This window comes from Diospyros lotus, chromosome 10, assembly GCF_014633365.1.
Source record: "Diospyros lotus cultivar Yz01 chromosome 10, ASM1463336v1, whole genome shotgun sequence".
In the NCBI taxonomy this organism is placed as follows: Eukaryota; Viridiplantae; Streptophyta; class Magnoliopsida; order Ericales; family Ebenaceae; genus Diospyros; species Diospyros lotus.
The window spans coordinates 23,276,609-23,294,098 of record NC_068347.1 but is presented as its reverse complement, the minus strand read 5'-3'; the positions used below and the strand labels follow the sequence as shown (position 1 = coordinate 23,294,098).

General features: G+C 37.6%; 1 protein-coding gene across 1 annotated transcript; it reads right to left on the bottom strand.

Moving 5' to 3' along the window:
- Nucleotides 1–1,261: 1,261 nt before the first annotated feature.
- LOC127811989 (purple acid phosphatase 18) lies at nucleotides 1,262–17,220 on the bottom strand. Its single transcript, XM_052352224.1, has 5 exons — nucleotides 16,881–17,220; nucleotides 15,732–16,400; nucleotides 2,305–2,493; nucleotides 2,130–2,218; nucleotides 1,262–1,715 (listed from the first exon to the last, which is right to left on the bottom strand). Exons 1-5 carry the CDS (start codon nucleotides 17,016–17,018, stop codon nucleotides 1,496–1,498), a joined length of 1,305 nt encoding a protein of 434 aa, XP_052208184.1. The 5' UTR covers nucleotides 17,019–17,220; the 3' UTR covers nucleotides 1,262–1,495.
- Between the last annotated feature and the right edge of the window lie 270 nt (nucleotides 17,221–17,490).

Below are 17,490 nucleotides of genomic sequence, written 5' to 3'. Positions count from 1 at the left end.
AAATTTGTGGTCGACAAAATTTTGAAATAAAAAATTCATTTATAACAAAATTTACATCTATTATGAAAATAAATTCTCTTTTAATATAAAGTGTCATTCAATCAGTAAGGAAGTCATCCATCATTTTATTATGAAGTGGTTAAATTCGATTCACTTTATGTTGTTAAGTTTCTCTCTCGGTGTTTAATTAAATGCGAAAGCTATTATTATTTGGTCTTGTTTGAAATTAATGATAGAATTTATGCGAGTTTAATATTGAGCTTATAATTTTTTACTTATAAATGAATTATAACAAATAATTGAGAGCTGCACATTACAGATTTTGAGATGAGTTGTAATTTTTTTTTTTTAGGTTGAGCTATTATTAATTTTTTATTATACTAAAAATTTAAATTTGATAGTGAGCTGCCCTGAGTTTCAGCCGAGGACAGCTCACTAATAGATCTGCCCTTGACTCCCTCAAAAAAATTTGAACTTTAATTATAAAAGAAAGTCACTATAACCCTTTATTACCAAGCCAATCCTTAAGAGTACCTAAATTTTATTTTAGTCTTTCAGGTTAATTAAAGTCACACCAGTAAGACATTTTTGTCGGGTACTACAACATAATTTGAGATCAGGCCAATAAGTTACAAAAGTTACCCGAGTTCAGCAAAATTAGGATGCAGCATGGGATTTGACGTGGCATTACCTAAAATTACTAGAATATCTATACGTGCTAATGGTCTCACCTGCCACATGGATCACCGAAGAGATCGACACGTGGCAAGTCAACACTCCGGAGTGGAGCCCAAAAAATTCGGGCCGAACCGCAAGACCCGTTCCAACTTGACCGGGATTCTCGGGAGTTGTGCCCGCTCATCTCGGGTACCTCAAAACGGGTTCACCTATAAAAGACAAGGACTCTCGCCAGGTATATTCAAGCTCTACATCTCTCTCATTTACTTCTACTTGTATTTACTCTACTGATTTGAGCGTCGGAGTCTATCCCGGGGGATCAAGCCCCGGCCCTCCATTGTCTTGCAGGTTCTACACCCGAGGTCCGACATCGCCAAGTCCGAAGTACCATTCCTGAGGTCCAATTGCAGAGGTGGCACGTGGTGGTCGGTCCCAAATACCATCATCAGGATTCATGTAAACATATAACCCTAAAAATTATATATAGCGCCTGGGAATGCAGAACTCTGGTTGAAGGTTGAGAAAGCTAAGCAAAATAAATTGATTAGGATAGAAACAAACTACGAGTGGAGGAACCAAGACACAAAGATAAGCAGGCTCTACACTTAGATTGCTCTCTTTTACATTTTATTCTGTCTTAAGGCAAGCTGATGGCCCAAAGGCAGTCTACCTAATAATACAAGAAGATAATATTCAAGTTTCTTTGTTGTTCTATTTATATGGGTATAGGCATATATATGTATGTACACACTCATGCATAAAGTCTGGAAATAAAATGTTTCCGAGTTCACAGCAGCAGCCAATTGTGTTACCGGTATTAAGGTGCCACGAGGATCTTCCTCTGTTCACGGGTCTGGTCTGCAAGGCATCGTGAACTGACTAAAGAGTTTATCCAGACCTGATCAGATTTCACTGGTTCATCATCATCGTTCCTGTGCCAGCTCCATAAAGCATGGGTCGAATTCACTATCTTCAGCTCACCATGACCGAAGCTTGCTTCACGGAAGATAGACCATTCTGGCTGTGGTTTTACATACCTGCCAGTTTAAAGTGCAAAAACCTAAAATAAGAATTTCAAAGAGCCATGACAACAGAAACATAACCTGGTTTTGCAATCTGCTAAGAAGTAAAAAGAATTTCACCAAACAGAGAGCTTTCTTATTTTATTCAAATATATAGCAAAACTAATTTCACAAGGAACTCAAGGGAAGAATGAGGGCCCTAATTCACAAAATCATATGGTTTTGGAAGACAAGGCATTGAAAAGAATGAAAAACTCCATGAATTGTGTATAACAAAGTTGATACTTTGCAAGGGAAATTTGTCTTAGACATATCAGTTTAAGCAAAATCATGCTCAATAATTATCAAAGCAGAGCGGAAATTTAATTTCTACCAATTTGACTGCCTTTTGAACTACTTTTCAGAGAACTTTTATTAAGAAAGACATACTTGTGTGCTAAGCCTTCTCTATTGCCTCCATCACCAATTGTTATGTGGACAGCACCACAAGGATCCAATCTACCCTCATAGACACGTTTCTGTTGAACAGTCCACAGAGGACCACATAAATAACTTGTAAGAATAAAGAAGCATGACAAACAATTAAACCAGTATATAAGCATACCGAACGTTCGTAAGCATGCACATGGCCAGCAAACACTATATCTACACCAGCAGCGTATAGCAATGGTTCCATGGAACTCATCATACTGTCACCTTCACCTTGGTGAGCCTTGTTACTGTTATACCATGGAACATGGAATAAAACAAGTAGCCAAGGTGTTTTCTTCCTGTTTACTTTTGAAAGATCAGCCTACATCCATGGAAGTGAAATTTGTGTCACAGGATTTAGGACAAAAGACAAAATATATATGTTAAAAAAATGCATTGCAAAAACAGAACAAATCAAAAAGGAAGAAACAGATAGACACTGCAAACTTTTTGTTTCTATATTTTCAATAAAACAAATACACTCCCCTGTATTTCAGCAGGGACTTTTAACACTAAAACTCCCCTTTTGAAAGTGGCAAGACATATGACTGTATGAGTGCAATTACTCAAACCTGTATATTCCAGAAAATAACGAAACCAATGGTTTCAAATTTAACCACCTTCAACCATTATCATGCTTCAGCAAGGCTGAAAATGAAATGCATACCCAACATCTTGAGGCTCATATAATATGCTAGAAACATGGTTCATTATGACCACAGAGAACAGTTCAACCCATTGATATTAACAAGTATATATTTGTATGGCAAAGAAATAAGTGGAGGTAGGAAATCCTTATGTTGTAGTTGTGTAAAGGGCACCTAGGTCCCAAAAAGCACCAGGCTTATCAACACTATGTGAAAGTGCAAAGTGCCGTATTCTGCACTAGGCATGTCTATGTGGTCCCTTTCGGTAGGCTTCAGGATAGAAAGGAAGCAATTTTTGCTTAATAATTCATTGAGGTGTTATTTTTATGTTTTAGTTTCTCTATCGTCACTCAATGATAGACCTTGTATCATATTCCCAGTCTTACAGATAGATAATACTGCCAAGCATTTTTTATATTTTACACAGTACTTTAGGAACTTAAGCTTGACTCTGAATAGACATCTTTAGTACTCAATTACAAGTGCGCAGAATTATGCATATATACTTGACAAGTTAGAGTTAGCTTTTTGACTGTTTAAAATTGCTAGGGTATTTAACTCAGTGGATCCAAATACCATTCAAAAGATTTATAGAATAAATCCATTAATGTCACTCTTTTAAATTAATAAGTAGCAAAATTCAACCCCCTTTACCTATGCTACGTATTTAACTTTGTGCAGATATTAGATTAGAAAAAGCTTTTCAGCTCTATCTTGTGGTGCAGAGTCAAGCTACAGTGTTTTGTAATTACCTCATACTAGACAGTCCTCACGTGTTTCAGGATGTTTTTTTGTATAGACCTAATCATTGTAAGGTGGAAGTAGTTAATGCATTTCCTGGTTTTATTCTGCTTCTTGCCATCCTTGCGTGAATGCTTTGCCAAGGTCAGCGCTCCAACTATGGTTCAGGTGCTTTTATGTCTAGTCCTTCTCACTAACCCCTAGTGTGAATCCTGCTTTTCCTTGATTATGAGTCTGCAGTGAAAAGTTCTTCCAAAGTTTACTTTCTTTGCACATCGACAGAAATGACCCGGGCCTGATGATTTCAAGAGAATATGAATAGTTTTTGTTAATATGAATGTGTAAATAAAACACGGAATTTTTCGATCTTCTTCTGCATTATGCCATAGGAATGGTCCCTGTTAACGTCAAGGGGACAATGTTAATTTTTTATGATAACAAAACAGATTATTAAGCAAGCTTTGCAAATCTAAACATGTAAAAAATTAAAATTCATTGAAAGCTTTGGAAGAATTGAATCAGCAAAAATAAACGAAATTTTCTGCCTTAATATGATTGTGAAGTTTTCAAAATGTGTAATTTTTGAACAATATTATGAAGTTTAGCACTTTGGTTGACCAAAACCTTCCAAGAAATTCCTTTCAAAGAAAGTTAAACAAGTTCGGTCAACCACAGTGAAAGTTTGGTTGACCAAAGTGTCACAAAATGCAAAATCAGTCTCTCAGGCCTGTTTAGTCAACCCAAGCTCTAAGAATAGTCGACCAAAGATAGGCAGTATGTCTTTCATTCTCAGGTTATCAGTATAGTTGACCAAATGCCATAGTGTAGTTGACCAAACTCTGGCAGTATGGTTTTCAAAGTTTTGGTATTTCTGTCGACCAAAGATAAAGTTTGGCCAACCAATGTCTTCTAGTATAGTTCATGACAATTTTTCAAAAAAACCAGTTTGGTCAACCAAAATCTTCTAGATTGAATATGTTTAATCTGAGAAGCCAGTTTAGTCAAAACCTCACTTTGGTCGACCAAAACTGTTAAAATTAAAATCTAATTTTCAGAAAATACGATTCTTACCATGTTTCTCAAGCACACAATTCACTCATTATCTCACACACACTTAAATCATTTTACTTGATAGGTTTTATGTGATTTTTGTGAGTTAAACAAATATTTCCTCATTTGGCTAGAAGACAAATCTGAAACTCATCCTGAGGCAATAAGACCTTTCCCTGAAATGACCATAAACAGTTTGTATCACTGTTTTGCCTCTAGAACCACTTTTCTCCTCTTTGCCGCAAGATAAAAAATTGCCCCAGAACTGATCTCTTTCTTTTCTAATAAAAGTAATTAATGGTTGTCATTCTTCTCATCTTTTTCTCAAATTATAGTAACTCTAATATTCAAATCTATCTGAAAACTTGTAGAGATCTTACAGACTACCAATGTAAAATTTCTTCTTTGTTATCCACTATCAGTCCCAAGCTCGGATAAAGGAAGAGAGTTGTGTTAGGCAGCTGACAACCAACGTAAAATCTAGTCGGATCCAAAACATGAACTCTAGACAAACTATGAAAAACTATTGGGGCGTAACCCTTCATAGCGACGCGCTATACTGCCCGCATGTAGTGTCAAATGAGATAGGGCCACTGCATCGGCGCTCGGATGTAGTGACAAATGAACAAGGGTCATCGCATTTGCTTGGACGAATGCGGGTAAAGAAGCTAGTCCAAAATAAAAAACAAAATCAAATTCAAAGTCAAAGCCAAAATCAAAATCATAGAATAAGGATTGGCTCATGGAACATAGGAACATTAACAGACAAAGCTATGGAAGTGGTAGATGTGATAATTAGGAGAAAAATTAATATTATGTGCCTTTAAGAGATGAGATGGGTAGGGAAAAAAACAAAAACTTTATCAGAAACTGGATATAAAATATGGTACACAAGAAATGATCGAGCGAAAAATGAAGTAAGAATTATTATGGATAAAAGCTTAGTAGATGAAGTAGTGGATGTAAAGAGAATAGGGGATAGGATCATTATAGTGAAGGTTGATCTAGGAAGAATGACTATGAATATGCACCACAAGTGGGGTTAGGTGAGGAGATAAAAGCAAAATTCTAGGAGGACCTAGAGGGACTCATACAAATGATACCAAGATGAGAGAAAGTGATTATAGGAGGTGACTTAAATGGTCACATGAGTAGAGACGGAAATAGCTATAGAGCGATACATGGAGGGTATGGATTCGGGGAAATTAATAACGAGGGTAAGTCTATTCTAGATTTTGCTATGGCATATGGGCTCATCATAACTAATTCTAGGTTCAAAAAACGGGACGGACACTCAATCACATATAAAAATGTCACATCAAGTACCCAAATAGATTACTTCCTCATGAGACAAGAGGATCGATTATGTTTGAGGGATTGTAAGGTGATACCGGAGGAGTGTTTGACTACTCAACATAGACTTTTGGTACTTGACGTTCAAGTAAGAAATTGGAAGAGAAAAAATCACATAAAATAAAATCTAAGAATTAGGTGGTGGGATTTAAAAGGGGAGAAACAATTAATCTTTAAAGAAAAATTAAGGGGTAGAAATGAATGGAATGGAGAAAGACAGGCAAACCAAATGTAGAGGAAAATGGCTACTGCCCTGAGAAGCACGACAAAGGTAGTCCTTGGAGAGACAAATGGTAGAGCCCCAAATCTTAAGGAGTCTTGGTGGTGGAATGAAGAGGTACAATTGAAAATTAGAAATAAAAAAACTTGCTATAAGGTTGTATATCAATGCAACAATGAAGAAAACCTAAAAAATTATAAAGAAGCGAAAAACGCAACAAAAAGAGTTGTTAGTGAAGCAAGGTCAAAAGCATATGAGAATCTATATAAATGACTTGATACAAAAGATGGAGAAATGAATATATATAAATTAGCTAAAACAAGAGAAAGAAAAATAAGGGATCTAAACTAAGTGAAATGCATAAAAGATGAAAACCAAAATGTATTAGTGAATGAGGGAGCAATTAAGGAGATATGGAAGGAGTATTCCACAAAATTATTCAATGATGGTGGGGACACAATAGTTAGGTTGGGACATCTTAGTAACTTTGAAGGGAACGTGAGTTATACATTTTATCGACGCATAAGTTCAAAAGAAATAAGACAAGCATTAAAAAAGATGAAAAATCATAAGGCAGTGGGACCGGATAATATACCAATAGAAGCATGGAAATGCATGGGAGAAACGGGCATCTCCTGGCTAACGAAATTATTTAACGCGATTCTTAAATAAAAAAAGATGCCAGATGAGTGGATGAATAGTACTTTGGTTCCTATATACAAAAACAAATGAGATGTTCAAAACTGTGAAAATTACAGAGAAATTAAGTTAATGAGTCATACCATGAAACTCTAGGAGAGAGTAATAGAGCAGAGGCTCAGAAAAGAAACAGACGTCTCGGAAAATCAGTTTGGTTCCATGATTGGTAGATCAACAATGGAAGCTATATACCTATTGAGGCGCCTAATGAAAAGGTATCGGGATCATCAGAAGGACCTGCATATGGTGTTTATAGATCTAGAAAAGGCTTATGATAGGGTCTCTAGAGAAGTATTACGGAGGGTTTTAGAGAAGAAATGAGTCCGAATAGCCTATATACAAGCCCTTAAGGACATGTATCACGGTGCAGAGACAAGGGTCAGAATATGCGGAGGGGATACTAAACTGTTTAAAATTACAATGGGACTGCATCAAGGTTCTGCACTAAGTCCATACTTATTTTCTTTAGTAATGGATGAACTCACTAAACACATTCAGACAGAAGTGCCATAGTGTATGCTTTTTGCAGATGACATAGTGTTGGTGGACGAAACAAAAGAGGGAGTGAACACTAAGCTTGAGTTGTGGAAAAACAATTTAGAATTTAAGGGATTTAAATTAAGTAGAAGGAAAACATAATATATGAAATGTAAATTTAGTAAGAGTGCAAAAGTGAAGGATGTTATAATAAAATTGAAAAACCAAATCATATAAAGAAAGACCATTTTCGATATTTGGGATCAGTGATTCAAAAAGATAGAGAAATTCACGAGGATGTCACGCATAGAATTAAGGTAGGTTGGCTAAAATGGAGAAATGCATCGGGAGTATTATGTGATGGTAAAATCCTATTAAAACTGAAAGGAAAATTCTATAGAACAATTATAAGACCAATTTTGTTGTATGGCTCTGAATGTTGGGCAGTCAAATACCAGAATGAGCAAAAGACGAGCGTAGCAGAGATAAGGATGCTAAGATGGATGTGTGGCCATATAAAAAAAGATAAAATTAGAAATGAAATTATTCGTAATAAGGTAGCAGTTGTGCCAATCGAGGAGAAGATGAGAGAGACTAGACTAAGATGGTTTGGTCATGTGAGAAGAAGACGAAGAGACGAGTTGATGAAATGGAACAATTAGTCAAAAAAAGAGGTAGAGGCAGACCCAAGAAGACTTTGGGAGAGACATTAAAGTTTGATATGAAGTGTATGCGCGCTAAATGAAGATATGACAAAAGATAGAAATACATGGAAGTTTAGAATTCACGTAGCCTACCCCATATAGTGGGATAAAGGCTGGATATGTTGTTGTTTGTTGTTTGGCATTAATTGGGTTTAGCCTGCTCATTCTTATTTAAGCTAAGATTAACCTGCAAGACCTTTTTTCCCTACAAAGCTGAAGGATTCACAGGACTGATGGAGACTTCTTATAAAATTCAAATTGTTGCCATCTCTTGTTGTCTCTATTGAGAGAGTTTGGATTGAATAGAAATTCTCTCTTATTTATTCCATGAGTATGAAACCCTATATATACAAGAAGTATGCTAATAAATCTCCTAAAGACTAGGAGAGGATAACAACCTAATAAGTAGGAACAATAATCATCTATAATTTACAGATTTATACAAATTATGAAAACTTAAACTTGATTTATCTTCTTAGACTTCATTCTTCCTTATCTTCTCATCATTTAACCGCCACTCCTTATCTTCTAAATGATAAGGTTCTTTATCCGTAACACTCCCCCTCAAGATTGAGAATGGATGTCATCCATTCCAAGCTTGCTAGTCAACTTTTGATGCACAACTGTAGGCAACCCTTTAGTGAGAATATCTACAAGTTGTTCACAAGATGATATATATAGAGTACATATTAGACCACTATCCAATTTTTCCTTAATGAAGTGTCGGTCCACCTCAACATGCTTGGTTCTATCATGTTGTACCGGATTGTGAGCAATACTGATTGCTGATTTGTTGTCACAATATAGTCTTATAGGTTCCACCAAAGTGATCTTCAAATCATCTAACAAGATTTTTAACCAAAGTAACTCACATACCCCTAATGCCATGGATCTGAACTCTGCCTCTACACTTGACCGAGCCACCACATTTTGTTTTTTGCATCTCCAAGTTACAAGATTACCCCCTAGAAAGGTACAATAGCTAGATGTAGATCTTTTGTCCACCACAGACCCTGCATAATCTGCATCAGTATAGGCTTCAAGTATCATACTCTATCCCCTTTTGAACATAATGCCTTTCCCTGGTGTCCCTTTCAAGTAATGAAGTATTCTAAAAACTGCTCTAAGGTGAGTTTCTTTCGGACAATACATAAATTGATTGACCACCCCCACTGCATATGCAATATCTGGCCGGGTGTGACCTAGATAAATTAGTTTCCCTACTAGCCTTTGGTAGGATTCTTTATTCACCTCTTTATCTTCTGGAACCTCTCCCAATTTGTGGTTAAATTCAATTGAAGTAGTAACAGCCTTGTAACCTAGCAGCCTGGTTTCTTTTAGCAAGTCCACAATATACTTTTGTTGAGAAATAAAGATGCCTTCTTTTGAGTGTGCAACTTCTATGCCCAAGAAGTATTTCAACCTCCCCAAGTCTTTAATTAGGCATTCCCTTAATCTAGTCATACCTTCTTCATCATTTCCGGTCACAACAATATCATCCACATATACCAATAGGACTGTTACTCCCCCTGTGGCCGAGTGATGGATGAAGAGGGTATGGTCTCATTGACTTTGTTTATACCCTAAGGTAAGCATCACATGGGTAAACCGGCCAAACCAGGCCCTAGGAGACTGTTTAAGGCCATACAATGCCTTTTTAGTTTGCACACTATCTGCCTGCGAGTATCTGTACTATAGCCCGGTGGTAAGTCCATGTAAACTTCCTCTTCTAGGTCTCCATGCAAGAAGGCATTTTTTACATCATATTGCATTAATGGCTAGCCTAGGTTAGCAGCTAGAGATAGAAGAACTCTCATTGTATTTAGCTTTGCAACTGGGGCAAAGGTGTTTAGATAGTCAATGCCATATACTTGAGTGTATCCCTTTGCTACTAGCCTTGCCTTATACCAGTCTAGGTTCTCATCAGATTTGTATTTGATTGTATACACCCATTTGCATTCTACCGGTTGTTTTCCTTTGGGTAATTGAATGAGTTCCCAAGTGTTGTTTTTTTCAAGGGCTGCCATCTCGACTTCCATGGCAGTCCTCCAATTCTTATCCCTTATTGCTTCGGAAAAATGGTGAGGAATTGGAATGGTATGTAGGCTGGTTAGGAAGGTTTTGTGTTGGGTAGACAGTTTAGAGTAGGATAGGACCAGGTGTAAAGGATGCTGAGTGCAGGTCCTAGTGCCTTTTCTGAGGGCTATAGGTCATTCCAGATCACTGGGGGAAAAGGTAGGAGCATTTTGAGGTGTGTGATGTTCAGTTATAGATGCAGTGGAGTCAATAGGATTATTACCTGCTGGTGTCACAAGAGAGTTGCTGGTGTTAATGTTGTTAACAGGTTCTGAGGAGGAAGTAGATTCTTGGATCTGCATTGGGCTAGTAGCCAGCTTCTGCCGCCTTGAATTAGAGGTGTCAAAAGGGCCGGGCGGCCTGGCCCGTTACTATTCAAAAGGGGCCGGGCTGGGCCAAAGAAATTGGGCCCACGGCCCGTCTAAGGGCTCGGCCTGTGGCCCGTTGGGCCCGGCCCATGAGGCCCTTATGGGCCAGTCAATTAGGCCCTTACTCATTTTTTTTTTTAATTTTGTTATTCTTTAATAATTATTGATATTGGATACTAAAAAATTTAATTTCGCAATATATATAAATAATAACCATCAATTTATTTAAAATTTTTAAGTTAAATTTTTTATATATTTAAATTATAAATAAACATTCTCCTTTTTATATGTACATTAATTTTCATATCAATTCACAAGAAAATTTATAAGGCATATAGAATTTTGAAATATAAAATGATGAAATAATATTTAAAATTTAAGAATTAAGATGAAAAATATTTTAAAAAGAAAAAAATTGATTTTTATATTTGTATTATTTTGATATTTATATATGTATATATTATATGTATTATTTTTTAAAAAAAATATTTTAAAAAAAGGGTTGGGCCCGGCCCGCTAGGCCCTGTGGGCTAAGGGCCCGGCCCTCTAGCCCACGGGCTGGCCCAGCCCGGCCCCCTTGTAGAGGGGCCGTGGGCCGGGCCGGGCCCTATCCATGGCAAAAGGGCCCGGGCCCGGGCCTGACCCAGCCCTTTTAGTAAAAGGGCCGGCCCAACCCTTTTAAAAAGCCTGTGAGCCGACTCAGGCCGGCCCTTTTGACATCTCTACCTTGAGTAGACCTATAGGGGAGGAGTACTTGGTGAGGTTTCCTCTAGAGTCTTGTCCGGTGTATCTTCTGTAGTAACCAGATCTGGTAAGGAGGTAGTTTGAGGTGAGGGATCTAGATCAGGTAGAGACATAACTGGATTTCCCTCGGCAGCTTTTGTACTGTCATGAGAGTGATCAAAATAGGGAGAATTTTCCACAAAAGTAACATCAGTCGAGACAAAGAATCTTTTGGAAGGAGGGTGGTAACACTTATAGCCCTTTTGGCTAGAGGAATATCCAATAAAAATGCATTTCAGAGTGCGGGGATCTAATTTGCCTCTATTAGGGTTGTGAACGTGTACAAATGATACACACCCAAATATTTTTGGTTTCCAGCAGCTAGATATATGTAAATCAGGAAAATGATTGCTTAAGAGTTGAAGAGGGCTATAGGATTCAAGAGTTTGAGATGGTAGTCTATTAATAAGGGTAGTGGCTGCTAGGACAGCCTGTCCCCAATAATTTTTTGGAACATTATGGTGGAAAAGTAGTGCCCTAGTCACAGCTAATAGATGCTCATTTTTCCTCTCAACCACCCCATTTTGTTGGGGTGTGTATGGACAAGATGATTCATGAATAATTCCTTTTTATTGGAAAAAATGTGCGAGGGATTGATTGAAAAAATCTTTGGCATTATCACTCCTTAGCCTCTTGATTGGCACTCCAAATTGAGTACTAATCATGTTATAGAAGTTAGGAAAAATAGTGCTTACTTCAGATTTGTTTTTCATAAGAAACAACCACATTACCCTAGTGCAATCATCCACAAATATTATGAACCACCTTGCCCTAGAAAGATTGGGAACAATTGCAGGGCCCCAAACATCACTATGGAGAAGAGAGAATGGACTAGAGGTTCTTTTATTGGATGAAGGGTAAAACACCCTTTTATTTAGCAAATTCACAAATAAGGCAATGAAAGTCTTGAATATCACAACTCCTAAACAAAATTGGAAACATAACTCTAAGAGTAGAAAACGAAGGATGACCAAGACGATGGTGATGTGACCAGATCTGGTCCTTATTAGATTGCACCAAACAAGACACAAGATTCACCTTGTCCTTGTTTTCTTCTCCATTTGATCCATCAAAGTAGTATAGGTCAGCCCTAACTTTAGCAAGCCCAATCCTCTTCTTCAACTCCTGTTCCTGAATTTCACAGCAAGTAGAAGAAAAATTAACACTACAATTGTTATCTAGGGTAAGCTTTTGAATGGAGATGAGGTTGGTGAAGAGTTTAGGGACATGGAGAACATCTTTGAGAGTTAGATGGTTATTAAGGATAATATTTCCTTGGTCAGCAACAGTGGTCAAAGAGCCATCTGTCAGTGTTATCTTTTTTGAGCTTGAACAAGGACTATAGGTAGTGAAATAATGGGATAAAGGGGTCATGTGATCTGTTGCCTCGGAATCAAGAATCCAAGAATTAGATTGAGTTATTTCCGAAGCATGTGAGGTAAGAGAATGAGAGGACATACTTGTAAGTGCAAGAGAACAGGTACCTTTTTCTTTCTTTTCAAGAGAGTCTAGAAAATTTCTTAGCTTTTCAATTTCTGCCCGGTTGAAGTCCAAGCCATCTGCCTGCTCCTTTTGTTCCCCTTGCTTGTGTTATGTCTGCTGCTGTTGACTGCTGGCTATATAGGCTTGATTTTGGACCCCAAGCTGTCCTCCTTTAGATGGTTTTCCATGTAGCTTCCAGCATCTCTCTATGGTATGCCTTGGTTTCTTGCAAAAGGTACACCATAGAAAGTCTCGAGAATCTCTATCGCTGGAAGTTTTATCTCCAGCAGACTTCCTTTCCTCCTTAGGACCCCGATTAGGACCGCTCAACGCTATTAATGCTAACTTTTCTATAGGAACAGTGTCTAGCATTACTCCTTTCTCCCTTTTTCAGCCCGGATTAGAGAGATTACCTCATTTAGGGAAGGCATATCCTCTTTGCCAAGTATTTGAACCCTGACTGCATCAAATTCCATATTTAGACTTGCCAAGAAGTCATAGCTTCTCTCCTTTTCCACAAATCTTTTATGTAAGGCTCCATCTTCACTACATTTCATCTTTAGACATTGATAATGATCTAATTCTTGCCATAGAGTTCGCAGCGTATTAGAGTACTCAGTAATAGATCTTACCCCTTATTTGGTTGCTGCAATTTTAGTTCGGACTTCATATATCTGTGCTGCATCCTTCACTTTAGAATATGTGAGGTTGACAGCCTCCCAAATATCCTTAGCGGTTGTTAGAAACATCATCATATCACTTATCTCGGGCATCATCAAATTCCAAAGCCAAGACATAACTAAAGAGTCCTCCTCATCCCATGCAACAAACATGGGATCTCCTTCTTTAGGGCCAATCCCTAAGAGATGACTTATCTTACCTTTACCTTTGAGAAATGTTCGGATAAGCTGGGACCATTTTAGGTAGTTTCTCCCATTCAACCGGTAGGCCGATTGGAGATTTTGTAGTTCTCCTCCATTACTTGAGTTGTTAGATCCAGTGAATGGAGCTTCTAATGGGCTGCTTATTTCAACCGCTTCTGATGTAGGATTGGTGTTGGAGACGGTAGACATCTTAGGAAAAACTCGGACTTACTTATCGGATGATGAACCAAACGAATGAAGGGAAAAACGATGAGAGAATATCGGGTGAAGAAGAAAGTCGTAACTGACTTTGATCACTTCAAGAAATGGAACAAGAAAAACTAGGCCGAAATGGTACTAGGCAGGAAAAATCGGCAATGAAGGCCTAAACAGAATTCCCTAGATACCAGGCTTTGATACCATGTTGAGAGAGTTTGGATTGAATAGAAATTCTCTCTTATTTATTCCATGAGTATGAAACCCTATATATACAAGAAGTATGCTAATAAATCTCCTAAAAACTAGGAGAGGATAACAACCTAATAAGCAGGAATAATAATCATCTATAATTTACAGATTTATACAAAATATGAAAACTTAAACTTGATTTATCTTCTTAGACTTCATGCTTTCTTATCTTCTCATCATTTAACCGCCACTCCTTATCTTCTAAATGATGAGGTTCTTTATCCGTAACAGTCTCAAATGGCTAGAAGCTCATGAAAGGGTTACAAAATAACCTCGCCTTTATACTTACTTATTCAGCTCTCAAGTGTTGTATTCAAAGTTGAAGGTGTTCAAGTATTCAAACATTCAAGCTTAAGGGCAAACTTCGCTCCGCTTTATATGGTTGTTTGTATAGTGGCCTCGACATGTCCTTAAACCAATTCTTGAATTATGTAGAGTTTTGAAATGTATAGAGTCTGAAGTTCCTGCTAGTCCAAAAGCTTAAACACTTAGGAAAGGAGCCCAATAATGTATATCAAGGTTTCCAACACTCCCCAACATGTAACCTATTTTTGCACAGGACTGGAGGGACAAACATACTAGATCAAGGTAGAACAATATATACAGAAAAAGAGTTCATAACAAACATGAATAATGGGGAACAATACATACAACAAGATTTAAACCCAATATTTCATGAATCTGAACTCTAATACACTATTTAGTCGCTTGTAGTCCCACATGAAATATTTGAAGAAAAAAGGTTAAGGCAAAAGGAGGATTATGTGCCATTTCACATCTAGGTACAACAATTGGTTTAAATTGTTATCAGACCATTCTTTGGTAGGATGATTGTGAGTCCACATCTCTATAAGCTTTCAATCTAACTAAAATACTAAGGTCCCAACAGCAAAAGTGGATCTTTTTTTTTTTTCCCCCCCGCTAATATAAGTGGATCTAATTGACTTTGTTTCTTAGTTGCCCCTGACTTTGTTGCCTGGATGCCTGAAAGGTATTGCAATTCAGAGGATAGTCACCAGCACCTCTTTGTGCTTAAGGCAGGTGGCAGCTGGGGATCCTAAATTGCCTCGCCAATGTTGTGTTAATCTTTCAATATATTTGCTAAGTCCCATGAACATGAATATTGAACTTTGTTTATAAATTAACCACTTGGTAATAGAAATAAATAACTCAAGATGTGTGAAAGTGCCTCCATCTCTAATAGCAATTAACAAATAATCCCTTTTGAAACCAGAAGTTTTAATTTGAGAAGCATCTGTTCTGCCTAGTTAGTATGTAATAAATCTACTTTTGCTAAAAAGGAATCGAGAGAGAATGAAAGTCTTCTTTTTCATTTCCCTTTGTATAAATTTCAGAAATTGACCAAAGTGGACCCTTCACTTAAATTGATTGGAAAAATAAAAATATATATTTTAAGTGGCCTTGGGAAACACAAAACCAAAAAAGGGGAACATTTAAGTACATATTCATTTTGTTCAATAGTTAATTTTAATAAGATAAAGAAAGTCAGAAATGAAATTTATATATACCTCCCTCCAGTTCACAGCAAAGGCAAAGATGATATTCTTGCAAAATAAGGAAATGGAAAAAAGACAGTATCATTTAGAGATAGATGAAGAAGTTCACTACCTTCAACCAACTATATTGATCAGAGTACTTGTCATAATCTGTATATGAACCAAGCATGATAAGATGAACCCCAGCAACTTCAAAAGAATAATAGAGATTTGAACTTGATCCACTCTCTTCAAATGGCATCTTCCACCTAGCATTGTAGGATTTAAATCCATCCTCGAGTATCAACATGCTTTCTTTTTCATGATTCCCTTCTGTTACCATCCATGGCCTTGCACTTGCAAGTGGCTGGACTAGCTCACCAAATGTGTCCCACCGGGACTGGAAGCAATCAGCATAAGAAAGGTCTCCAGGAAGCAGGTGCACATCATAATTACATAGATCTATGTGGTCTAAGGTCGACTTAGTCCAGCCCGTCTGACCCAAATCACCAGCCACGGCAAAAGTAACAGGAAATTGAGATGGAGGAGTCTTAAGCTGGAATTCAGGACCCTGTCCTCCACATCTGTAATAGTAAACAGTACCATGTCTCAGCGGCCCAATGACAGTGTGGTGTATCTTCCCTGAGCTATACAACAGATACTTGTAAGAAGTGGACTCTCCTTGAGCAATTGAGCTATATTTCCCCGGAGATGTTCCATATTCAACTGTAGATGGCGAAGACTTATCATTAGTGATCCATGTCACTCGCATGTGCTTGTCTCCTGCCAACGAGATGTGCACCTACAAATTGCAATGACCATTCAATGCCACAAAGTTCTCTACATATAGTTTCAACATGGAAAACGACATTTGCAGCCAAATGAACTACATCCAAGAAAAGTTTCACAACGTAATTACTACCAATTGCGAGATGAAAAACTCTGTTTTACCACAAGGAAGAAAAAAAATTACAAAGATTAAGCAACCACGCCATGATTTCTATCAGAAGTAAGCTCTAGACACACAAATTTATCCATAAAAGAGAAAAACTGGAAATGGCTCTACAGCTGCAATTAACGCTCAAGTCAAACAAAAGGATTTCTAATTTATCCATAAATAATTCCATTCTATTCCAAAACAAGACCTAAAACCATAAAGCGAAAACCAGCGCAGGTGTTCCAACCACAAGCTATGTTCACTTTCCACAAATTTCTAGGCACCAAACGGAGCATATAGAAAGAAAAGAACACGACGCCGACGCCGACCGGATCTGTGACTTACCTGTTGAGGATGAGAGGACGGCTTTCGATGCCACGGAAAATACAGCATTTTCCGAGGCTTCGGGCGAACGTAATCGGCAGCGACACCACTTGCAGTGAGCATCAGAACTGCAATTGACAACAACAATTTCGGTTCCATAATTTCCCAGTTCCTAATCTTCACAGCGAGATCGAAGAATCTGAGCTACGATCGCGAATAGTTGTTGCGTCTGAAAATGAATTACTAACCAAGAGACTGTGCTTTGTAGTCTCTTCGTATCGTCACTCTCCCGTCATCTGGCCTTCAGAAGCCGTGTGCAGTGTGAAGGGGGACAAAGCCAGGACAGGAGGAGTCGATGGTACATCATTTCCCATCATTTTTGTCATTACATTGTAGATGTTTGTCTATTTTATGAAATGTCTTCTTTGCCCCCAATAGGTTGGGTAATATACGCACAGATACAGCAATGGCCTGACGGAATGATAAATACGTCCTCAAATGCAAATTGAAATTCGATTCACGAGAGAAATTTAATCCTAATGGGGTGCACGCCGCATATATATTATTTATCTTTATTAATTGTCACGTTTTTTTGTAATGTTATTATATTTTATGCTATGTTTAGATGCTT

Coding starts and splice junctions, on each gene's coding strand:
- LOC127811989 (XM_052352224.1), bottom strand. CDS start 17,018: ATGGAACCGAAATTGTTGTTGTCAATTGCAGTTCTGATGCTCACTGCA. Junction 16,401..16,880: donor CGTCCTCTCATCCTCAACAG/GTAAGTCACAGA, acceptor TGCAATTTGTAG/GTGCACATCTCGTTGGCAGG. Junction 2,494..15,731: donor ATCAATATAGTTGGTTGAAG/GTAGTGAACTTC, acceptor CCATGGATGTAG/GCTGATCTTTCAAAAGTAAA.